The sequence below is a fragment of the Neofelis nebulosa genome, chromosome 3, assembly GCF_028018385.1.
Source record: "Neofelis nebulosa isolate mNeoNeb1 chromosome 3, mNeoNeb1.pri, whole genome shotgun sequence".
In the NCBI taxonomy this organism is placed as follows: domain Eukaryota; kingdom Metazoa; phylum Chordata; class Mammalia; order Carnivora; family Felidae; genus Neofelis; species Neofelis nebulosa.
The window spans coordinates 171,568,476-171,592,433 of record NC_080784.1 but is presented as its reverse complement, the minus strand read 5'-3'; the positions used below and the strand labels follow the sequence as shown (position 1 = coordinate 171,592,433).

Sequence of the window (23,958 nt, the reverse complement as noted above, 5' to 3'; positions counted from 1 at the left end):
ATTTGCTTATTTTACCTAATGGGTTGTAACCTAATTATAGAATTTTAGTGACCAGTAAATGAAAGTGCCTGCACACTTTGAAACTAAGTTTCAATTTTCCTAGCCTGAATCTTAAGAACTATGTTGTATCAACATTTTAATAAGGAGATAAGCATTCTGACAGAGGCATAAAGAGCAGCTGAACCAAACATACAGCAGTTCCCAACCAATGTGCCAATAGGGTAAATGTGAAATCCACTGATGTTTTGTTTGTTTACAGTGTGACTTCTCTGGCGTAAAGTATGAGCTATTATTTCCATACAGCGAATGGTTAGCTTGTGTCTCTCCTGATAGAAGTGTAGAAACAGCAGATTAGAGGGCAAGGTGGCATAAACAAATGTGTGAGAGAGCCCTGGGCAGATTTATGAGGGTGTGGGAGGCCCTCTGACAGGAGTGGAACACAGAGGGTTTTCCTAACAAAAGCTACAGGGATCTTATCGCCACACTCTAGAGCAGGGGGAGCAAGAAACTGATATCTCCTAGAACTTAAATATTACAAACACAGCTTCTAATGATATCTAGATGTTGGAAAAAAAAAAAAGTAAATAACTTATCTATTATGTCCTGGTTAGCCACGTAGTTCAATTTGTCCACTTAGCCACAGGCCACACGTGGCTGCTGAACACTTGAAATGTGATCAGTCCAAATGGGGATGTGCTGTGATGTAAAATACGCACCAGATTTTAAACACTTGGAATGAAGAATGTAAAATACTGCATTGAGTTTTTAAAGCGGTGACATGCTGAAATGGTAATTTTGAATACACTAAGTTAAATAAAATATGATTTTATTAAAATTTTTTTTAATGTTTATATATTTTTGAGAGAGAGAGAGAGAGAGAGAGAGAGAGCGTGAGCATGAGCAGGGGAGGGGCTGAGAGAGAGGGAGACACAGAATCTGAAGCAGGCTCCAGGCTCTGAGCTGTCAGCACAGAGCCTGAGGCGGGGCTTAAACCCACAGACCTTGAGATCATGACCTGAGCCGAAGCTGGAAGCTTAACCGACTGAGCCACCCAGGCGCCCCTAAAATATCATTTTAAAATTAACCTGGGGAGAGAGGCAAACCATAAAAGACTCTTAAATACAGAGAACAAATTGAGGGTTGATGGTGGGGGGGAGAGGGGAAAATGGGTGATGGGCATTGAGGAGGGCACTTGTTGGAATGAGCACTGGGTGTTTATGGAAGCGATGAACCACGGGAATCTACTCCAAAAACCAAGAGCACACTTTACACACTGCACGTTAGCCAATTTGACAATAAATTATATTAAAAAAAAAGAAAATGAACTTGGGCTTTAACTTTTACTTGTTGCTACTGTGCTTCCTAAAAAATTTAAAATTACAAATATGGCTTACATTGTATTCTACTGTCAAGCTTCTGGAGGACAGAAGCTCGATTTACTTTGTAATTGCTGAACGTGCCTGGCACCTAGCAGGTGCTGCAAAAATGTTTATAAAACAGAATGCATTCTTTTAGAGGTGATATTCCTGACCTGGGGTTAAGTTTTAATTTTAATAATAATGTTATATTTGATACCAGAAAAGGGATATAGCGATTTGTTGCTATCCAGACACAGGAACTGAACGTTCTAATAATTTTTAGACAATTTCCTTACTATCTGAACTGTCAATACCTACCAGCTCAGAAGACAAAACAGGTCTGGGTAGCAAAGGATACTTTTATATATATATATGTATATATATATATATATATATATATACATATATATATATATACACACATACACACACACACACGTATGTATATACACGTATGTATATACGTGTATATATATACACGTATGTATATACGTATATACACGTATATACATATATACATACATATATACATATATATGTATGTATATATGTATATATATAAAAGTTTGGAGCATAATAAGAACGACTAGATGACCAATACAACACAACACAAAAGTATGTGTGTATCCTTCTGATTCTACCCCTTAGTAGAACTGCTACCCTCAATTTTATGTCTGTCATTCCCTTACTTTCTTTTAAGGTAGTTTTCCATGTGTGTATCCTTCAACAGTGTCCTGCTTTCTCTAGTGTGGTTTCGAGCTGTATAAAACAAATGCTATGTAGTTGGTAGTCTTTTAAAAACTGAAAACAGTTTTCCTTCATTAACAATTCTAATTCAACACTATCTTACCAAAGCAATGTAACAATTTTAGCCAGGAATTTAAACACTGATTATTCTCTGTGGCCAACATGTTTGTAAGTTATAAAAAGTGGGCAGATGAAGGATTCACGAAAACAATGAGAAAACTTCTTTCACCACATATGCACATGACAAGGACTGCACACTTAACCTGCTGTTACCTCAATAATATAGAGGACTATGTTCTTGTAGAAGCAGTACAGGATGCACTTGGAGACTCTGTTATAGTTCCAGGCACCGTGAACCATCAATAAATTCTTCAAATACTTGAACTAAAATAAAAGTGGAAAGGAATTAGTGTTTTTTTTCCTCCTACTGTCCAGCTGACGGGGACAAACGGCGGATTTTGCAGCAACGCTGCTTTACCTGAGCTATGGAGTAATCCGAGGAGTTCGCGGCCTGAAGGCCCTCGTTGCCACTGATCCCAACCCCGACATGGGCCGTCTGTATCATGCTGACGTCATTCGCTCCATCCCCAATTGCAAGCGTTATGACTTTGACTTGTTTCTTAACCATCTCGACAACTTCAGATTTTTGAAGAGGAGAAACCCTTCAAGTAGAACAAAGTATCAATTAGCTCTGCTTTCTGAGAAAAGGAGTTTTGAAGTGTTACGGTCTTGAAGGATAAAAGCAGCGGAAGATCCAAAGGGATAGTTCTAGGAAGTACCATTGTGTAAAAGTCTTTGGTTTGCAGATGCTCAGTTCTGTTACCCTGGTTGCCACTCTAAGGGAAAAAGAGAGTCTAAGAAGCAGGCCTGTAGGTGAAAGGAGCTGCAGGGCCCCGTTAAACACTACTTCACCGGAATGGGTGCATTAATTTGTTAACAAAATCACATTTGAATTTAGAAATTCCACCGCTTCCTAATAAGCAACATCAGAATTTCAAATTCTTCACATTTGAATGAGAAAGGTCAGGACAGCTGCTGGATGGTAGTCTAAATGTTACACTAACTGAATCCTATACTGTACCTTGGAAATAAAAGTTTTGAGCCTCTGTAAGCAGATCTTAATGTACTATGCACAACTTCAAACTCCAAGGAGCAGTAGGGAACTGGCTAACCTCTGGATCTGTTCTCATACACCATGATGAATCAATCAACCACAATAAACACCAAATGCCTGATTACATAGTTCATATGCCTCAATTTTCTTCCAAAGATACTAGCGGCCAAGAAGAATCAAGCAACCTTTCCTTCCTTCCTTCCTTCCTTCCTTCCTTCCTTCCTTCCTTCCTTCCTTCCTTCCTTCCTTCTTCCCTTCCTTTCCCTTCCCCTCCTCTTTCCTTCTTTCTCTCCCTTTCTTTCTTTCTTTCTTTCTTTCTTTCTTTCTTTCTTTCTTTCTTTCTTTCTTTCTTTCTTTCTTTCCTTCCTTCCTTCCTTCCTTCCTTCCTTCCTTCCTTCCTTCCTTCCTTCCTTCCTTCCTTCTTTCTCATTTATTTAGAGGAGAGAGAAAGCATGCAGGGGAGGGGCAGAGAGAGAAGGAGTGAGAGAATCCTAAGCAGGCTCTGCACTGTCAGCATGGAGCCTGATGCAGGGCTCGAACTCACAAACTGTGAAATCATGACCTCAGCTGAAATCAAGAGTCAAACGCTGACCGAACTACCCAGGCACCACAAGCAACCGTTTATACAGACAGGGGTCGGGAACAGAATACACCAGCATCTATACTAAAATCATATTTGGTGTTAACTTTGGAACAATTTATCACAGATTTTTAAAAGCCATTTAAGGGGGTGCCTGGCTGACTCAGCTGATGGAGCGTGAGACTCTTGATCTCACGGTTGTGAGTTCAAGTCCCACATTGGGTATAGAGATTACTTAAAAATAAAAGCCACTTAAGAAATAAACCCCATGGCAATGACAGAAGGGTTCAAAGACAGAATGCCTCAGCATAATTCCTATATCATCCACAATTATTGGCAATTAAAAACAAAGAGGAAAACTAAACAGTGAACTGAGTCCAAAAAGTATGAAGACAGTAATTAAGTATGAAGAAACAACTAACACACACAATGTTAGTGATCAGAGTTAAATTCTTTATCAAGGTGAAGTGGAGTAGGTATCTGATACCTCTCTGCTGGAACATCTGGAAAATCATTTATTATTCTATTTAAAAATGAAGACCCTACTCTGAAAGATGCTACCTTATAATTTTCCTGATTATTATCAATTTCCTTAGGAACAATTCCCAGCAGTGGATACTCTGCACAGATGTGTACCTTCAGGTGGCCCTACTGCCTTTCTGAAAAGCTTTCCATCAGAGCAGCCCCAGATTTTTTTTAAAGTTTGGGAATCATTATATTAGGCTGTGAGTTACTTGCAGAGTGAACCAGCCTCCTCATCTTTGATCCAAAATAGGTACTCAATAAACGGCTGCTACATGAAAGAATTCTTTTTAATTCTTTCTTTGGATTTCCTTTCAGAGTCTGGCAATAGCACAAAATGGCCCAACTGTGAACACTGCAAGGGAATGGGTGAGTACCAGCCATTATGGGCTTTTTCACGGTTAGCCCCCATTTTTCTTTGAGGTAATTTTCCGTTCATTTTCACATTTCATTTAATTTTTCTTAACAGACTAATATAAACTGGTAAGCCCACTGGCTGTAGGCCAATGGTTTAAACATGGACTACAGCTAACATGTAGCAAATGTCAAAAAAGCATGCTCACCAAGAAATGATCTAAATAGCAAATGGGAAATGGACATGAAAAGAGAGAATCATTTGAAATCATTCATCAAATTGCCTTTGTAAGTTAACAGGATCACAATGTAAATAACTGTGAAGTCACACCATGGGATCGGTGGAATTAGAAAACGGTGGTATCTGTTTTCATCGGCTGAATGTGTCATAAAAGAGAAATCTCTGCATGGGGAGCTAAGACCAGAGATTGGAAGTAGCATCAATTTTGTTTTCTTTCTTCATGGCTATCACAACCAACCACTATTTCTTCTGACTGCCACTATAATTTTCAATGTCCCCAAATTAAAATTGGCTGAGGATTTTCTCCAACTTCGTGAGCGTGGTTATCTCAGGTGTTAAAAATGGAGTATTAATCCCCTTGGCAAGAACAATGCCTCTGTGTGTGTGTGTGTGTGTGTGTGTGTGTGTGTGTGTGTGTGTTTTAAAAGATGATGATATAGCGAGAGGCGTCCCCAAAGTTACACTGTAACTCTTACTAGCAGCGGCATCTGCTTCCTTTACAAGCTAACAGCAGACAAGGGCTTGGAAGAAGATTCAAGAAACGGCAGAAGCCTTCATATCTGATGTGTCTGACATAGCGTTGCTAAGTGGGGATTCATAAAAAATAAAATATGCATACATAAAATATTTAACTCATGAACCCACAAACTTGTGATGTAGAGCAAAGAGCCTTACTTTGCAGAGGGGTCTACTGTTTGAAATTCTGCCTATTTTTGTGGCACAAACCTCACTCATGAGGCACACTCCACGGCCGGTTTCATTCAAGTGGAGACCAGAACGTAATGACGCCTCCAGCCCAGCTCACTGTTCTCTTTCCCACTCTAAAGTATACAGCAAATGGTTTAGCAACTCTGAAAGTCTCTCTAGAGTATTATACCGGGCTTTCCTAGCAACAATTTTGACTGATTTCTAGAAAGCACCACGTCATCTCATGAAAGCAAAAGTGCAGATGTGTCCTGAGAAGCATCCTTCCAGGTCTGGCCTAGATGCGCTGTGGGCATCTCTTAGGGGGACAAGGTGGTTCAAGAGGATTCAGGTTAGTCGAGCTGAAATCAGTTAAAAAGCTCTACTGTTTTTACAGCATCCACTAAAAAAATTTTTTTTTAAATGTTTATTTTTGAGAGACTGAGAGAGACAGAGCATAAGCAGGGAGGGGCAGAGAGAGACACACACAGAATCTGAAGCAGGCTCCAGGCTCCAAGCTGTCAGCACAGAGCCTGATGTGGGGCTTAAACTCATGGACCACGAGATCATGACCTGGGATGAAGGTGGACGCTAACTTGACTGAGTCACCCAGGTGCCCCTACAGCATCCATTTTAAAAACTGTTCCTTGGGGGCGCCTGGGTGGCTCAGTCGGTTGAGCGTCCGACTTCGGCTCAGGTCACGATCTCGCGGTTCGTGAGTTTGAGCCCCGCGTCGGGCTCTGGGCCGATGGCTCAGAGCCTGGAGCCTGCTTCCGATTCTGTGTCTCCCTCTCTCTCTGCCCCTCCCCCGTTCATGCTCTGTCTCTCTCTGTCCCAAAAATAAATAAACAAAAAAAAAAAACAAGAAACAAAAAACAAAAAACTGTTCCTTGGTACAAGGCAGTTACAAGATAGCACAACAAACTTAGACGACATTAAAAAGGAGTGTAGCATAAAGCTTTTTGATATAATTGCCAGTACTTCATAACTTCAGAGGACATGGAAATCAGAATTGCTTGAAAGGGGCTTCCTTGATGAGTTAGAATATGACTTGGCTTTGACAAGGAGAGGAGAGCTTATTGTCAGGTAAAAAAAACCCCCAGCAAATAGCATATACTAAACTTCTTCACTGTTCGAAATCATCTAGAACATATTCCTTCTACCATTGTCCTTCTGTCTTATAAGAAGTCACTAACTGAAGTCACGCATTAGAATTTATTTTCTTGACTTTCATAAACATGCTTCTATATTTGTACAATTTCCAGAAGAGTCTAGAACAATGTTACTACATGCTAATTTTCCCAAATGTCTATCAAAAAACTAGAGATCCATGTTTGAGAGTAACTAAAAACTGAATTTTACAAACGCCGATAGTGACCCAATGTACAATTCAGAAACATTATAAAAGCACTGTTTTCTACTCTAGATTTTTTTTAAAACCACGCATGGGTCTGCGTTAGGACTTCAATTATACACAGTTCTCTTCTCCTCCATTGTTGCTCTTTTCTTCTTTGGGAGAAGCCAGAGCCTCTGTGGACAAAGACTAATCAAGTATGTGCTCTAAAGATACAGTTTTCTGGGGCGCCTGGGTGGCGCAGTCGGTTAAGCGTCCGACTTCAGCCAGGTCACGATCTCGCGGTCTGTGAGTTTGAGCCCCGCGTCAGGCTCTGGGCTGATGGCTCGGAGCCTGGAGCCTGTTTCCGATTCTGTGTCTCCCTCTCTCTCTGCCCATCCCCCGTTCATGCTCTGTCTCTCTCTGTCCCAAAAATAAATAAAAAACGTTGAAAAAAAAAAAAAAAAAAAAAAAGATACAGTTTTCTTCCTGTGGCTCCACAAACAGAAGGTGGTCTTTTGCAATACAAATTAGCAGCACACTGAGTGTAATAGCTTTTCAGATATTATTTTGGCTATATTTTCTGCACATGCCGTTCAGTATTTTTATTTGCTATGTAGTAACTCTCATTGTCCAGTGGACATTAGATCAGTGTACTGACAATTTTACCATTTAAGCTGCAGGTATATAGAGAGCACATCTTTAATGAGCCTCATTTTGCACTCTTTTAATGGGATTAGCTAAACGAATTGCCTTTTTGAATGGAATACGGATACAGACAGAATATTTTAGGGGACTTTTTATAGGTAGCCAAAAGGAGTATAATAATTTATCTTACTGTATTATGTTTTTAGGTTACTTACCTAAAAAACATCTTATATATACACTAGAAATAATATTGATAATATATCTCAAAAACATACTGAAAACTTAAAAGTTACTATAAAGTTGCTATTAGAAAGTGAATCCAGAGAAACGTTTTAAGAACACGGAGGAAGAAAGTATTTCTTAATTATCCTGAAGTGTTTTTATAGTGACCCTGTGCTTATAGAGCCCCTGTATTTACTAAGCTTGAGAACTGCTCCTGGTGACTATTTAGAGGTCAGGATCATTAGTAGGGGGTTCTGCTGTATTTTCCAACACTTCTGAAGATTTCTCCTTGTGACTATCAGTCTATTTATTCCCCATTGAGTCATATTCTGCTAATAAAAAAAATAGAAAAAGAGAAAAAAAAAACCTAAGAGAAAAACTTTTGAGATCTTGAGTCTGAACTAAAATTTGTTAGGCTCATTTGTAAAGTTTTGAATTGAAGAGGAATTAAAATTTGGCCAAAAAAAAGATCCGTTACATGTACCAAAGTTACATAAATATTAGAACACTTCTAGAAACTCATCATTGATTACTGGAATGAAAACAGCCACATATATAGCATCTTCAAAACTATACTTAGCATATGGTACATAATGAAACATTCAACTACTTCTAGGTAAGAGAACTGTGTTATTCAAATGACTGATGAGTGAGTGCTTTCCTAGCCTCCAAAAGCAACATCTGTTGATATACTGTGCAGTCAGAGGCAACAAGGGGACCTTATAATACAGGGATTGAGTCTACAGAAATAAAATGCAGATAGCCTTAGGGATTGAGTCTACAGAAATAAAATGCAGATAGCCTTTTCACAGGGCAAAAAGGGAAAGTAATTTTAAATAAGATGTCCTTCTGCAACGCATTTTAGATGCAAACATTTTCCCCCCCATAATCATGGTTGTTATAGATGAACTACTCCTGTCTCCAGTTTCAATGGTTCTGATAATATTTTAAATAGGGACTGATTGTATTGATAGTGTATATTTGAATATGCATTTATGTGTGTGTGTTCACAGACACTCCAAACTACTAACTGGCAAATGTACCTTATAAATACCCCCCAAAGGAAAAAAATTCCTGATAGAAATCTTTATTATAGTATCAACACCAGAGAATAGTTTGTCTACAATGCTACTGTTCATTTTCTTTCTTTCCTGCTTTCTTTCCTTTCTCTTTTTCTCCCTCCCTCCCCCTTTCTTTTTCTTTCTTTCTTTCTTTCTTTCTTTCTTTCTTTCTTTCTTTCTTTCTTTCTTTCTTTCTTTCTTTCTCCTTCTCTCTCTCTCTCTCTCTCTCTCTCTCTCTCTCTCTCTCTCTCTCTCTCTCCCTCTCTCTCTCTTCCTTCCCCTTCCTTCCTTCTCTTCTCTTTTCTTTCATCATCTAGTATCTGGAACCCAGCACTAGACTCAGCCCAGAGCAAATGTAAAATGCTAGTAGAACTGAATAAATGGCAATTTTGCAAAAACAAGAAGTTCATCTCATTATCTCATTATACTAACACTACAACTCTCACTCATTTTTTTTTTTTTTTAATTTACTGTTTGCTGTCAGGAGGCAAAGTCTGTTTAATCTGCTCTGTATCTAGAATGCAGAGGAAGTACATAAAGGATATTGCATTCTCCAGGCTTTCTCACATGGATAGGAAAAACAGATGGAAAATTATTAGGTGGAGAAGGAAACATACCACCTTTTCAAGGGAAAGTGGGTATAGTCCGAATGGCTTAGAGCCAGATGACAGGGGGCCTCTGCATGTCAGGATAAGAAAGTTTGAATATCACAGCTACTAGCTCTAAGCAACAGGAGGTGTTAATTAAAAAGATTTTGAGCCAAAAAAGAGCATGGTAGAAGCAGTGCATTAAAAATATTAATTTGGATTGCCCCCCAAAATGTATCTTTTTTATATATGTAGATACCTACATCTCTCTCTACATATGTATCTGAACTGAAAAGAAAGGACATATGGCGTGGGTGTGGGGTTTGAATGGAAGTGGGATCAGAGATGACCCTGAGGTTTCAAATGTGAGTGACTAAGAAAATGATGGCCTAAACATCAACAGAAAAGGCAGGAAGATGTATAGAGGAAAGGTCTCAGGAAGTTATAGACACTTGGAAGTTTAGAGAGCATTGGGATATCCTAGTGGCATCATTAACTATACTGACTGAAAAGTCAGAACTAAGCTTGGAGAAAAACTCAGAGCTGGGGATGTGCACTCAGGCATCACTCACTTATTAAGTATTTAAGTGATCCTTTGGTATGTGATGAAATTTATATGGAAGAATATTAAGAGAAGGAGAAGAGCCTTCTTCTTAGGGCCATCCTTCTGCCTATTATTAATTTAAGAACTTTCACTGACCTACTGTACCAGGAGTTAAATATTATGAGCCCATACATAGGACAGTGGTCTATGAATTCTTGCTCCAAGGAGACAAAAAGTGCTAGAGACAGAAATCTCTCCTGCATGGGACAAGGTCCAGCTACCTCTTTTTGTCTAGGGAGCCTTGCCTATAGGAGTGGTGTGGTCCAGCTGGGAAGCATGTCTACTCCAGAAGGCCAAGAGTGCTTCTTCTTCAGGTTCTGCTCTTTTGCGACCTTGCTCTCAGAGTGGTAAGAGCTATGGCCTCCATCCATCTCTTCCTGGTTGGAGCCTATATGGGCACTTGCTTTCTTCTCTTTTCTTGTGACTCTGAGTAGGTAAGGAAGGGTTGGAACTTCCTTAGGCTGTAAGAAAATCACCTTTCCTTTCTTCCTTCCCTCCCTCATTCTTAGGAATTCTGTCCTATGTGGATGGGTTTCACCAAAGAATTGTCTCTCATCTTATAAATATCTAGTAGAAGATGAAACAAGTGGTAGTGTTGGCTACTGCCCGAAATTGAAATAAAATCCTGAAGATGCCAGGAGCTAAAGAAGCTCGGTAAATTTGAGGGTCACAATCAGCAAAAATCGATGAGAAGCCTTTGGAGAAAGACGAAGTGCTGGATACCTGTCAGAAGGTAAATGAGTAGAGGGAAAGAGTGGTGTTCCAGGGCCATAAATACACAAACAGGCAGGGAAAGCTTTTCAGATGCACTGTTCATTCCCTGTGGTGTCCCCATGGAAGCCCAGGCTGACCAGCGTCAGGGAGGTGAGAGTGGGCTGCATGGAGCAAAGGGGTTCCTCTCTCACTGTAAACACTTTGGCTTAGGCTTAGAGCTTGTAGAAACTCAAACTCCCCCAAATAACATGTTGAAAGACACCCCATTCTTGGGAGTATCCACAATGCCCTAAAACTAAGACCCCAGGAAAATTCCCATCTCCTACCTTGGGACAGGAAAGTTGGAGCCATTTGGTCAACCTCAGGGCATGGAGCCAGGCAGGGACAGGTGCCAATGATGTGGGTGTGTTAACAAGGCCTTCAGTGTTACCTTATGCAGGTAATCTCACCAAAACGTGGCTGCCTCTAAGAAAAGCAACACTTGGGTAAAGGAATGAGGGGCAGGGGACAGGGATTCACTAAGCTCAGATGGAGCCCTGGCTCCAATTTTACCGCAAGTTAGGATGTAGCTTTCATCTTTCTCCCAAAGGACTTTGCTGCTGTTAGGGAAAATGGGGAAAAAAATCTCACAGGTAAAACAGGATATCATGAGCACAAAAGAAAAAAAAAGCCTTATAATGGCTTATAAGGAAATAGAACTGGTATAAAAAGATATAAGAATTTTGAAAAAGTATGATTAAAAAAACAACAAAACCTTGGAAGAATTTGGGAAAATAGTGAAAACATGAAACCAGAACAAGCAGTTATAAGCAGAACAAGCAGTTACAGAGGCTCAGTTGGCTAAGTGTCCAACTTCAGCTCAGGTCATGATCTCGTGGTCTGGGAGTTCGAACCCTGCATTGGACTCTGTGCTGACAGCCTGGAGCCTGGAGCCTGCTTTAGACTCTCTCTCTCTCTCTCTCTCTCTCTCTCTGCTCACCTGCTCTCTCAAAATCAATACACATTAAAAAAATAATAAGACAAAAGAAATGAGGCTGACATAGTAATAATTATAATAAATATAAATAGATAAAATTCACTGACTGAAAGAGATTCTCAGGTTATATTAAAACAAAAAACAAAAAACAAATTCAGCAATACGGTGTCTAAAAGAGACACACTTTATAATAACAGGTAATAATAACACTTATTTGCTCACTATGTTCTAACTTTACTTTACTTGTTTTAATTCATTCAATTCTCAGAAGAACCCTGTAAGAGGTTACTATTATTGTCATTTTACAAATGAAGACACTGAGGCACAGAAAGATTATATAATTTAAGGAAAAAGAGCAAGTAAGTGGTGAAGCCAGGATTGAACCCTAAGCAATGTGGACTTAGAGACAGTATTCTTAACCACTATATTATACAGAAGGATTGAACATAATGGTTTAGAAGAAAAAAAAAAAAGACAAAGTATATATATAAAACAAAGGAAAGCCAGGTTAGCATTATTAATATAAGATAAAACAGAATTTAAGCCACAGAAAAGGCAGTGATGGTCAGAGAGGAATCTTTTTTTTAATGTTTATTTTTGAGAGACAGAGAGAGAGAGAGAGAGAGAGAGAGAGAGAGAGAGAGAGAGAGAGAAAATGTGAGTGGGGGAGGGGCAAAGAGAGAGGGAGACACAGAATCCAAAGCAGGCTCCAGGCTCTGAGCTGTCAGCACAGAGCCTGACACGGGGCTCAAACCCATGAACTGTGAGATCATGACCCGAGCTGAAGTTGGACACTCAACCGACTGAGCCACCCAGGCGCCCCAGAAAGAAACCTTACGTATGATTTCTCACCAGAAATATTCAATTAGGCCATAAAAAACCCCAGCCAACAGTTCAGTACCCCTATTCTTCTTCAGTGTGCTGCTTTTCTTTATAGCAACTATTACCAAGGATTTCATATAAATCTATCTGATATATAATAAATCAACTACGACCATTTATACACACAATCATACACAGTAATTATTACCTTTGAATATATATGTGTAATGATTTTATTGAACAACAGCTACAATGTGAAGGCAGGGATTTTCCTCTTGTTCACTGCTCTATTTATAGAACTTATACATAGCAAACATAGCGAGTGCTCAAAAAATATTTGCTGAATGAATGAATGAATGAATGAACTTCAAAAGCAGAAATCTAGAGAGGTAAGTAGTTATATTAAGAGATGCTAGGGGTGCCTGGATGGCTCAGTCAGTTAAGCGTCTGACTTTGGCTCAGGTCATGATCTCGCGGTTCGTGGGTTCGAGCCCCACGTTGGGCTTTGTGCTGACAGCTCAGAACCTGGAGCCGGCTTCAGATTCTGTGTCTCCCTCTCTCTCTGCCCCTCCCCCACTCACACTCTGTCTCTCTTTATACTAAGAGATGCTTAATCTCCCTAGTAATCAGAGAAGTGAAAACAACAAGGTGCTTTTCAACCATCAAATTGGCAAAGTTATAAATTCAGGAACGCCCAGCATTGATGTTAAGGTGCGGAAACAGCAACCTTCTCACATAAAGCTGGGAATGCACACTCTGAGTAGAGCTGCTTTGGAGCAATGCGGCAATTCTGATTGAAACAAAATATAGATATAGCCACAGCCACACACTTCCATTCTTAAGTATATATTAAAAAAACACTTGGCATGGTTATGTAGAGAGGATATTCCCTTTAGCACTTTCCAGGGTAGCAAAGGTTTAGAGGCAACTTATATGGCCATTGCTATGAGCATAAATAAAATGATGTATATTATTATGATGCATTAGATAACAATAAGCAGTGGTGAGAAGAAATAAACTTGCTTTCCATCTGGTAACATGGATAGTCTCCCAACTGTAGAAAAATTAAAGAGGCAACAAATTTGTGCTGGAGTATTATAAATATAGATCTCTCATTTCAACACACATATAACCATATTATGTATTTTTCACAGTGGCACATACATACAAATAAAGTGTGGCATTTGGAAGGGAACATGTTAAATACTTAAGAATGTTTTCCTAAGGTGGAGTGCAGAGGAGGTGGCATGTAGGGCAGAAGCTAAAATAATGCATAAAAATCAAAGAAGAATTTGCTTCACTTTGGCTTTGGACCACTTCCAGCTTAAGGGGAAGGCTAGCTTGTGCCCCTTCCTGCCTGGTCCCTTGGCTGGAATTGTCCTTTTGCATCTTGCTGGCACATCCCCCTAGAACAGAGGGGAGGCATTTCGGTGACAGAGCAGGATTTGATATCTGTGGTCCTAGTTCCTCATCTATCTCTTACTGAGACACATAAATATCTATTGACGCTTCATTCAAAAACAAATTGAATTCTGGAAATTCCACATTTTAACAGTTTTTCTTGAATCTCAGGACACAGAGAAATTTAATGGACCCTCTAGAGTGGCTGTATAGCTGTCACTACGGAAAGAATGTCAGTCATTTTTGAGGAATCATGGAGAAAGGGAAACAGGCAGGTGGAGAGAGACTGGCAAATGTCTCAGTTTTCCAGAAAAGAAAGATGGAAATTACAGCCTAGGGAGGTTGGAGTGAACCTCATGGATGTTCTGTCAGAATGTCTCCCGCTCATCATTCATTCACGAGCCACAGACACCATGCAGGGGTCAATAGACTATGACCCCAGGGCCAAATCTGGGCGGTAGCCTGTTTTTTACATAAAGACTTATTGGATCACAGTCACCCCCATCATTTATATTTTGTCCAGAGCTGCTTTCACGCTATCGTGGCAGAGTTGAGTAGCTGTGACATAGACTGTATAGCCCAGAAAGCCTAAAATACTTACTATCTGGCCCTTTACAGAAAACGTTCGCCCACTTTTGCTCTATGAAATACTCCCTTCCTCTTGGAAAATACTATCTGGAACCACCTCCTCTTTCATGCCTTAACTTAAAAGCTTATTATATCCATTTTTCGTCTCTCTGTCTGCTTCCTTGGTAATATGCCTCTTGTTTTGCAAGATCATTTTCCTCTAGGATGTGCTCTTTCCCTTCTCTTTACTCCATGCCCTACAGCTGTTCAACAGTCATGGCTTACATCCTACCTGGTCTTGACTCTTGAAGCCCTAGCCTGGCTCAAAATGCCAAGCCTCTAACTTGCTCTAAATGGGGATGGCTCACATGGGTTTATTAGAAAGAAGGTAATCACTAGAAACCCTATGGGTTCAAGGAGAACCAGTTACACCAAAGTAACTCTGCTTTCCTTTCCCCCACAAAATCAGGTCAGTAGACAGATTGAAGAAATATTGTAGGTTCCATATACCATGTCCTTAACAAATCGGAAAATGAAGCCCTTTATTCTATCACCATAGAACTGAAAGAGAACTGTACATAATCTATTAGGTGGATTTGTTTTTGAAGACACATTAGAGTGCTGACTATTGGTTTATGTAAAGCTTTAGGGAGGCCTCAGTGGAAAGCTGCAGAGTCTGTACTTAAAATTGCTGAACAGAAAAGAATCATCAAGAATTTGAATGTAGTTATGGAAGATACGTACACTTATTCCAAGTTAGCAAGATATAAAACAGAAAAAGACTGAAACGAGTAAGATAGCATTTAAGAAGCATGATCATGGAAATCAAGATAGCACTTACTCTTGGGAGGATAATAAAGCTACAGGGAGGGGAGCGTGCGGGGGCTTCTGAGGTGCTGGTTATGCTCGAGTACTTGATACAGGAGTGTACTTGCTTCATGAAAATTCACTAAGTTGCATGCTTATATTTTATATACTTTCCAGTACAAGTTAACTCTGTTTTACTGGAGTTATATGATCTGCAGTTCTAATCGGTGTCTGTGTGTGTGTGCGTGTGTGCGTGTGCACGTGCGGCTGTTGGGTGATGGTGGTTTATCTAAACTGATCATATCTAAAACTATATCATGTTGAATTGTAGTGGAATTCTGAAGTGTTAAGATTTATTAATATTTTACTGTCAAATATGGACTTCCCTGGTGGGGAACTGTATAACATAAGTGGCTACCAGACTGTACCGTGGCCTTATTATTTAACATTACTCAGGAGGGGTAGAGTAGCAAATGAGACAGACAGGGCTGAACAGCTTATTATATGATGTTAAAGCAAAACATGGGCATTTTATGAAGTTATAAAACTTATTCAGCATGTCCTCTTTTAGCCATACATGTATGAAAGAAATACTCTCTCAACATTTCCAACATTTATTCATATTTTCTTGGAAGCAAACACGGGGTTGACATTCATTAACAGTTTGTAAGTCTTCTCAAAGCCAAACATCTGCTTGGCATCCAATGGTGTTCACAAACTTTTTTCTTTAAAGGAATGTCTGTTGAGCATTTATTAGCTTCATTTGTGCTTTATGACTACCCTTTAAGTGCAGAACATTTATTTAGGGATATCCTTCAAGTTTAAGACAATCCCAAAAGATTCAAGAAGTAGATCTGTCTTGACCCTTTGCTTAATGCAGTCATGCTATGACACAGAGTATTCAAAGGGTCCCTTTAGACCTTTTCTAGGAGGACCGGTTGATCAGACCAGGGTGAAAGGTTTTGTCTGGAATGCCACTCCTGAGTGACGACTCTCACTGAAGTCAAGTGTTTTGTTTTTTGTTTTTTTTTTTAATGCACTATGGGGAAAATGGCCCAAAAGGGGGTTAAACTTTGATTAGAGATGTTGCAAGTCGGGAAAAATGCTTACTTCAATTTAACTTCTGCTTTTCAGAAGACATAAGTACATAAATTATGTAGAAGAACGGTGATTACTAGACAGTCTAAAAGCTGGAGGCTCTAGGCCAATTTTCAACCAACTGTCACAGAACATAAGTTTCAAAATATGTTTAAGCTAAACTGACAACTACAGAAAAAATGTAAAATTCTTTGAAAGGCTGGGTTATGTGAACTGATGAGGATCTCAGAAACCACATGCTATTTAACACACAGCAATACTTCCCTGCAACATTCCCACCCTCTTCTGGAGGGAATATTGAAAGAGGTAGAACAGATGCTTCCACAAATTAAGCTGATCCAAGCGGTAGACAGACCCGTCCCAGCATAGAGTGGCCCACAGAAGAAGGGTTTGTCCAGAAAGTGAAAGGGCCAGGAGAGGTCCTCTGGCCCAGCGGCTTTCAAGCTGGAAGGAAATAACTGAGGAAGGCGTGTATGTGCACGGCTCTCCCACGGCTCTCCCACGGCTCTATGTCAGAGAAGCTCTACTCTCTGCTGGTTAGACCTCCAGGCTCTGTGTAGGATTTGAATCATTGTTATGTGCCAAGCTCTTCTTTTTACAGGTCACAAAACCAAAGCCAGAGAAATTCCACTAGGCGGCCAAAGTGCCAGAGAGGTAAAATTAGAACAAGAATTTTATGAATCCTCAGATAAAATGCCATTATATGTACCAATTATGCAAGCTCTAAGAACTTAGGGCATAAAATGTTGGTAACTGAGATGAGGAATTATTTATCTGGTACAGTAACGTTGCAGAATAGGTCTTGATTTTCGCTGGGCACAGAAATCTCCACAAGTCTTGGAGCAAGCCTTTCCCTCTCCTACCTGTGTAAGAGTTTTAGGGAGTCTGTGAAGCCCCTAAAATGGTGAATTCAATTTTACATATTTGTGTATATGTGTATTTTGCGGGAGTGGTGGGGGTGGGGGTGGGGGGCGAGGGTGTTGAAAATGATGCAGAGTTTTCATGTTCTTCAAACATCTGATCCCACCAAATGATGGAATTGGTGCATCTGAGCAAGGGAAAAGAAGGAAAGAAGGACCACAAGGAGTTTATGTTTATAACCAGGAAAACTGATCAGAAACTCCTCTAACGTTAGATGCATGTTTCCTATTAAACTATTCAGGTTATACAGGTAAGTGTACACAGAGGTAAAAACAAAACCTGCATGGTATCTATAAAAATACAGGACATGTTGGGCAGATAAAAACAGATTTCATTTTACTTCTTGGGTTTTACATACTTAAAAAAATTACTTGAAGTATAACATGAAACCTTCCCTTTGTAAACCAAAACCAGGACTCCAAAGCCCTGAATAATTTTGGAACGAGGGGATTATTTCTGTCTCTGAATAGTCCCTTCAGAAAATGGTGGTGAGTGAGAGATATAACGACTACTGACTGAGAACAACTGTTTCTTTCAATTCAACTGTAGGCTTTTCAGGAAAAACGCTCATCTTTATAACTGTGTCAATTAGGCAAACACTGAAAACTGCCTTCTGCCCTCTCTGCTGATAATGTCAGGGAAGAAAGTGGCTGATGTAATCCTGAAGATGGAACTAATATTGAGAGCCTCATTATCCATTACGGGAAGGCTTTCCTCTCCACTTCCACTCTAGCTGTGGCCCAGAGCAGACTCTGGATGATTTTCACATGAGGACTGACCAAAAAAAAAAAAAAAAAAAAAAGAATATCAGAAAATAGTTGGGCGGGGAGAAACCCATAAAGACAGAATGAACACAAACAAATTTGTGAAACAGTAGTGTATTTTGAAATAATATTCAGTATCTGTCTGGAGTGTATGTTCTAATAGCAGAAAATAGAGAATTTCCTGAGGCTGGGAGACTGTCATCTTCTGGGAACCTGGAGTGCCACTTGCATTTAATGGTAAAGAAAGATCTACAGAATTGCCCACCTATTCCTCACAAGTGACAAAAGCGCATCATGGAAATTGTACTTCAAGGTTAGTAAGCTGAATGAGAGGAATACGGTCTGTGCCACTGGATAAAATGCCAGGAGGCACTAGGCGGCCAAGAAGGTGAACAGACATAACTGCAGCAATGGCACTGATGAATTCTCAACACCAGACTGGAAGTTGAACTACAGTCCTTAGGGGAAAAGAGAGACTATGAAGGCACTCAGAAGAAAAAGCTGAGGAAAGATATTTTACTTAAAAAAAGAAAAAGCCTTAAAAACTCTAAATAAAACCCAGTGTCTGCATAGGGACCTTCAGGTCCTCAAACATGCATAAAACAGGATGGAGGGAGGAAGGGGCCACACACATCTTTATAAGCTCAGTTTCAGAGCTGAGTTGCACGTGCATGGCAGAGTGTGATTCCCTCCCAGGGACCTGGGCCCAGAGGAGCCCTGAGATCCATGTGACTTGTGAGCCATCCAGAACAAGGATCTCGGGAGAGAATTTCACAAGCTCACAACATATTTCTTCTCCCTTGACTCCGCTTTCTAGTGTTTCTCTCCCTCTGCTATTGTTTAATTTTGTGGTTCAAGTTTTGGAAGAATGGTGGGAGGTACTGTGTTAAGCAATGCTCTAAGAATGAGATCAGCTGCAGGGACTGCATTATGAGAACTGGCCTCCCACAGCTTTCAAAGCAACTGTGATTCTACTTAAAAGGAAAAAAAAAAAGGATACATGAAGGAGAGCAGGCAGGAAGTCTTATTCATCCTTGTAGGTGCGGCCCATCTGCTCAGCACACAGTAGGGCCAGACCAAGGGAACCGATCACTGAATCTAAAGAGCTCTGTATTCCGTTTTGTTTTCAAGCAGGAGCTAACAGTCATATCACTTAATGTGCTTTTGAGCAATCTTTTGTTGATCCTTGTGATCCCATTAGTGAAAGTGATTAACAACTAGATCTGGCACACAATTATCCTGATGGAAGGGTGTCAGAGTTGAACACTACTAAGACTTGGTCAAGAGATTAGCAAGGAATCAAGAAAGGTCACTGGAAAAAGCAGATTTTTAAAAAGCATGGTGATAGCAAAGTACAAATGAGACCATCAAGATAAATTAATCTCTAATTCTTTCTTCGTGATTAAGCAGAAAGCCTGAATATTACTAATATTAAGTATGTACAACATGCTATCCAAGAGCTGTTTTACAGCAACATTTATCAATACATACCACAGTGAAGAAAAATAAATGACTAAAGTAATACGATTCCTGGAATAAGCACTTTTAATTCTCTGAGTATAATTTCATAGGTTGAAAATGATGCTTTATAAAAGGTATTTATTAAGTTAGGTTTAAATATGTTTCACAAAATAGGTTCCAGCTGAAATTTCGGAAAGATCTACAAGGCATGGCTTACAAATGTGGAGGCAGATTATAGGCAGGATATTTAAGAGAATAAGCCCAGACAAAAAAGGTTTAAAAAGCATAACCTTCTTTTATCAGTAAATATATATTTTAAGATAATAAAAGAAAATAGAAAACATTTAAAGATAATGTTAAAAGAACAAATTCTGAGAAATTCTTCAGAAGCCTTGCTAAGATTTCATCTCCCAGGAGGATAAACACTGGAGACACTGCCACCTGGACCTGGTGTGACCAGCTGGTAAGACTCAGTAAGTGGATGGCAAAGAGGAAAATCCCCGGGTTCCACGGTGAAGACACTGGGCATAGTCATGAATACATTAAATTAATTAATTAATTAATTTTAAAATATTTATTTGAGAGAGAGGGAGAGAGAGAGAGAAAGAACACGAGTGGGGGAGGATCAGAGAAAGAGAGAGGAAGAGAGACAGACTCCCAAGCAGGCTCCATGCTATTGGTGCAGAGCCCGACTCAGGGCTTGCACTCGTGAACTATGAGAACATGACCTGAGCCGAAACCAAGAGTCGGACGCTTAACTGACTGAGCCACCCAGGTGCCCCGTATTTATTTATTTAAAAAAAAAAAATTATTTCATTATTTTTTGTTTTAGAGAGAGGGAAAGGGTGAATGGGGGAGAGGGGCAGAAGGAGAGATAAATAGAATCTTAAGCAGGCTTCATGCTTAGCATGGAGCCCAACGTGGGGCTCCATCCCATGATTCTGGGATCATGACCTGAGCCAAAATCAACAGTTGGATACTTAACCAACTGAGCCACCCAGCTGTCCCATGAATATTCTTCCTTCTTTCCTTCCTTCCTTATTTAAAATTTTTTAAGGTTTATTTATTTTGAGAGAGAGAGAGAGCACAAGCAGGGTAGGAGCAGAGAAAGGAGAGAGGAGAGAGGAGAGAGGAGAGAGGAGAGAGGAGAGAGGAGAGAGGAGAGAGGAGAGAGGAGAGAGGAGAGAGGAGAGAGAGAATCCCAAGCAGGTTCTGTGCTGTCAGCACAGAGCCTGATGCGGGGCTCAAACTCAAGAGCCACAAGATCATGAACTGAGCCAAAGGCAGACACTTAGCTGACTGAGCCACCAGGTGCCCCATCAATACACTTTAAATTTTAGGATATAGGGGAACAATGAAGACAAAGATATGGGGAAGATTTTTTTTTTTTAAATTTTTTTTTAACATTTATTTATTTTTGAGACAGAGAGAGACAGAGCATGAACGGGGGAGGGTCAGAGAGAGGGGGAGACACAGAATCAGAAGCAGGCTCCAGGCTCTGAGCTGTCAGCACAGAGCCCGACGCGGGGCTCGAACCCACAGACCGTGAGATCATGACCTGAGCTGAAGTCAGCCGCTTAACCGACTGAGCCACCCAGGTGCCCCTGGGGAAGATTTTTTGACAAGAAGTTTGGGAAGGACTGGAGTGAATAGTTTACAAAAATGTAGTTCTATGGATTCAAGCCTTGATAACTCAAAACAGATTCTAACTTAGGAAATGGGCAATATCATAAATTACAGGAAAGAGGAATGTACAGTCAAGAAACAGTCTTGAGGAAAATGACCAAGCACCTCCCATCCTGCCATTCCCTAAAGTTAAGTCCTTGAAGCAGGATCTAAGATTGATGTGTAGAAAAGAGAACATTTACAGAAATTACCAAACATGGAAATGTAGGTAAATAACTGATTTTGAACACAGGAGATGGCAATAAACTTGTTGATTCAAATTATGAAAAATAATTACTAATGATCACTAAGACTCTGCTACCAAATTCTATTCCAGGTTGTAAACCTTCAGTCTTGAGTGAGTGAAATAACAAATAACCTGACATTTACAAATTCTGGATAGAATCTGGAAGTTCAAAAATCAAGAACTTAGGAGCAAGGTGCTCTTTACTGAAATCTGACAATATTAAGGAGAACTTACCTGCAGCAAATAACAGCTTTGCATGACAAAGCCAAGTCCAGGAAATACTGTCTTACTCCAAAAGTTAAGGCATACTTGAGGGTTTTCCCATCAATTATAAGAGCAAAATCATTCTCTTTTCGAAGAGCATCACCAAGGGTAGTGCAGTGGCGACTGAGAGTTTCCCTTGTTGCCTGTAAAATCAAACAAACACTCTCAACATTTTGCTCCCATTCATTCTACTAAGATGCCTTCAGGATGTTCAGCAACTACATTTAGTTATTTTTAGTGCTTTTCTGTTTTAAATTGCTTTCACATAACTCTAGTCATTCTATTCTCACAAAAGCTCCTCAAAGGAGATTGGACAAATGATATCAGAAGAAATAAATTACTCCATTAAAGTCACACGTCTGTACCTACCAGGGTTGGGATTACAAATCACTGATTCCTCTGCAATCTTTGCTCATTATTCTAACCACACAAATCACAGTCCTGCAAAAATATTTTCACTAAATTATCTTATTACAAAACAACAACACTGTCCTAATTTATGAACTAGTCAAAATTGCTTAGCCATGAATCCAAGGGAAAAGTTGAAGAATATAATTTAAATAACTTATTTTTTCAGAATTCCTCAATGCTACTGAAACTTAATTCCCAGTAACCAAGAGGGGAAATGCAGTATCTGTCATCTCTTGCCACTTCACAAATTGGTTTCTATAACTTTAATCATGATTTCATGATGCTGTATTTCAGTTAGGGATGGGGACATGTGGCTTGGTAATCTTGACAGATCAAATAAAAGAACCCCTCCCATCAATAAAGAGTATTAAAAACCTTTAGTATCAAGGAAAGCTTTGTTCACCTCAACTATACAGAGGGGTTGTATTTATCTCCTATTTATCTCCCTCGTCAAGAACTGCTTTCTCAGATCTTCAAAGGCAAAAAGTTTCAAGATATTTAGCTTCCCTGCCCCCCTGCCCCAAATCCTATAGACTCTTCCTATAACCTAATGCGGCTGGCTTTCTGTTTTACAAGAGTCCGAACACTGAGAAGAAACAGAACACTGGCTCTGCACAAGGAAATATAAGGAACAATTCCTCTACTACTGGAGTTGTTCAGAATGCTAGCCTGCAGTTATTTATATAATAAATACAATAAATATATATGTATATATATATATTTGTACTTATTATGTGTATATATATACATATATGTATATATGTATGTATACACATATATATGTATATGTATACATATATATGTATATATGTATACATATATACGTATATATATAAAATAAAATCTACCTTTAATAAAAGTACTTATAATTTTTATTGCATTCGTGGGACATAATTATTGTTCCAATTTAAGAATGTGGCACTGTTTTTTCAGTTGCACTCACAAACGGGGAAGCAAAGACATAGGGAATTAAAATGTTTATTGGAGATTTTTGAAGGTGTTTCTGCATTCATATTTGAATGTGGTTCACACTGTGTTCTGGGATTTCAAAATCTGTTTATCAGAATAATATAACCACATTGTGCCGTAAAGTAAGCCTGCCCAAATTTCCTAATACTGGAACTTCACTTAACGTCTCCCCTGTTCCTCATGATCTACAGTGACACTAAGGACCACCATGCAGCAGCGTTCTCTACAAAAATTTTGTTTATACTTCACATCCAGGGGAAGTAGCTGTTTGAATTTACAGGCTTTATCCTCCTATTTCCTGCTAAAAAAATTTGGTCCAAGAACACTTGAGAAAAGAAGGTGAAAATTTCAGAAAAATTCTGCAAACAAAATTTACTAATGACAATATAGATCACTCTAGATTGCCTTAAAAACAAATGAACAAAGACTAAACGAGCAAGTAAATGAATGAACTGAGAAAAAAGATAAAAATAAAATACTTAGCACATAGCACATACAAGGTTCTAAGGGCTATGCATACGCATACATTTAGTAAACACTTGTCATAACCCTATGCAGAAGGCATCATTGCTACCCCCATTCTGCAGATGAGAAACAGGAGACAGAATTTAACTTCCTTGCCCATGAACACTTGGCTACTAATGGGTGAAATCAAACTCAGAATTAAAAAAGTTCTGTGCTAGCTTGCCTTTCTCCATATAATCCAGCAAAAATAAATAAATAAATAAGTAAATAAATAAATAGTAAAAAAAAAAAAAAAAAAAAAGAATTAAAAAAAAACCCCACCCCAACTTGAGACAGTACCAGACATAGCAA

At 39.4% G+C, this 23,958-nt stretch overlaps 1 protein-coding gene across 7 annotated transcripts in view; it reads right to left on the bottom strand.

Moving 5' to 3' along the window:
* Positions 1-23,958, bottom strand: part of ATP8A1 (ATPase phospholipid transporting 8A1) — a 232,689-nt gene that overhangs the window by 52,913 nt on the left and 155,818 nt on the right. For all 7 annotated transcript variants that reach the window (XM_058722721.1, XM_058722723.1, XM_058722720.1 and 4 more), the window contains 3 exons: positions 21,733-21,905; positions 2,584-2,767; positions 2,379-2,489 (listed from right to left, as the gene is read on the bottom strand). In XM_058722721.1, coding sequence (XP_058578704.1) covers positions 2,379-2,489; positions 2,584-2,767; positions 21,733-21,905 — 468 coding nt within the window. The remainder of the gene's footprint in view (positions 1-2,378; positions 2,490-2,583; positions 2,768-21,732; positions 21,906-23,958) is intronic.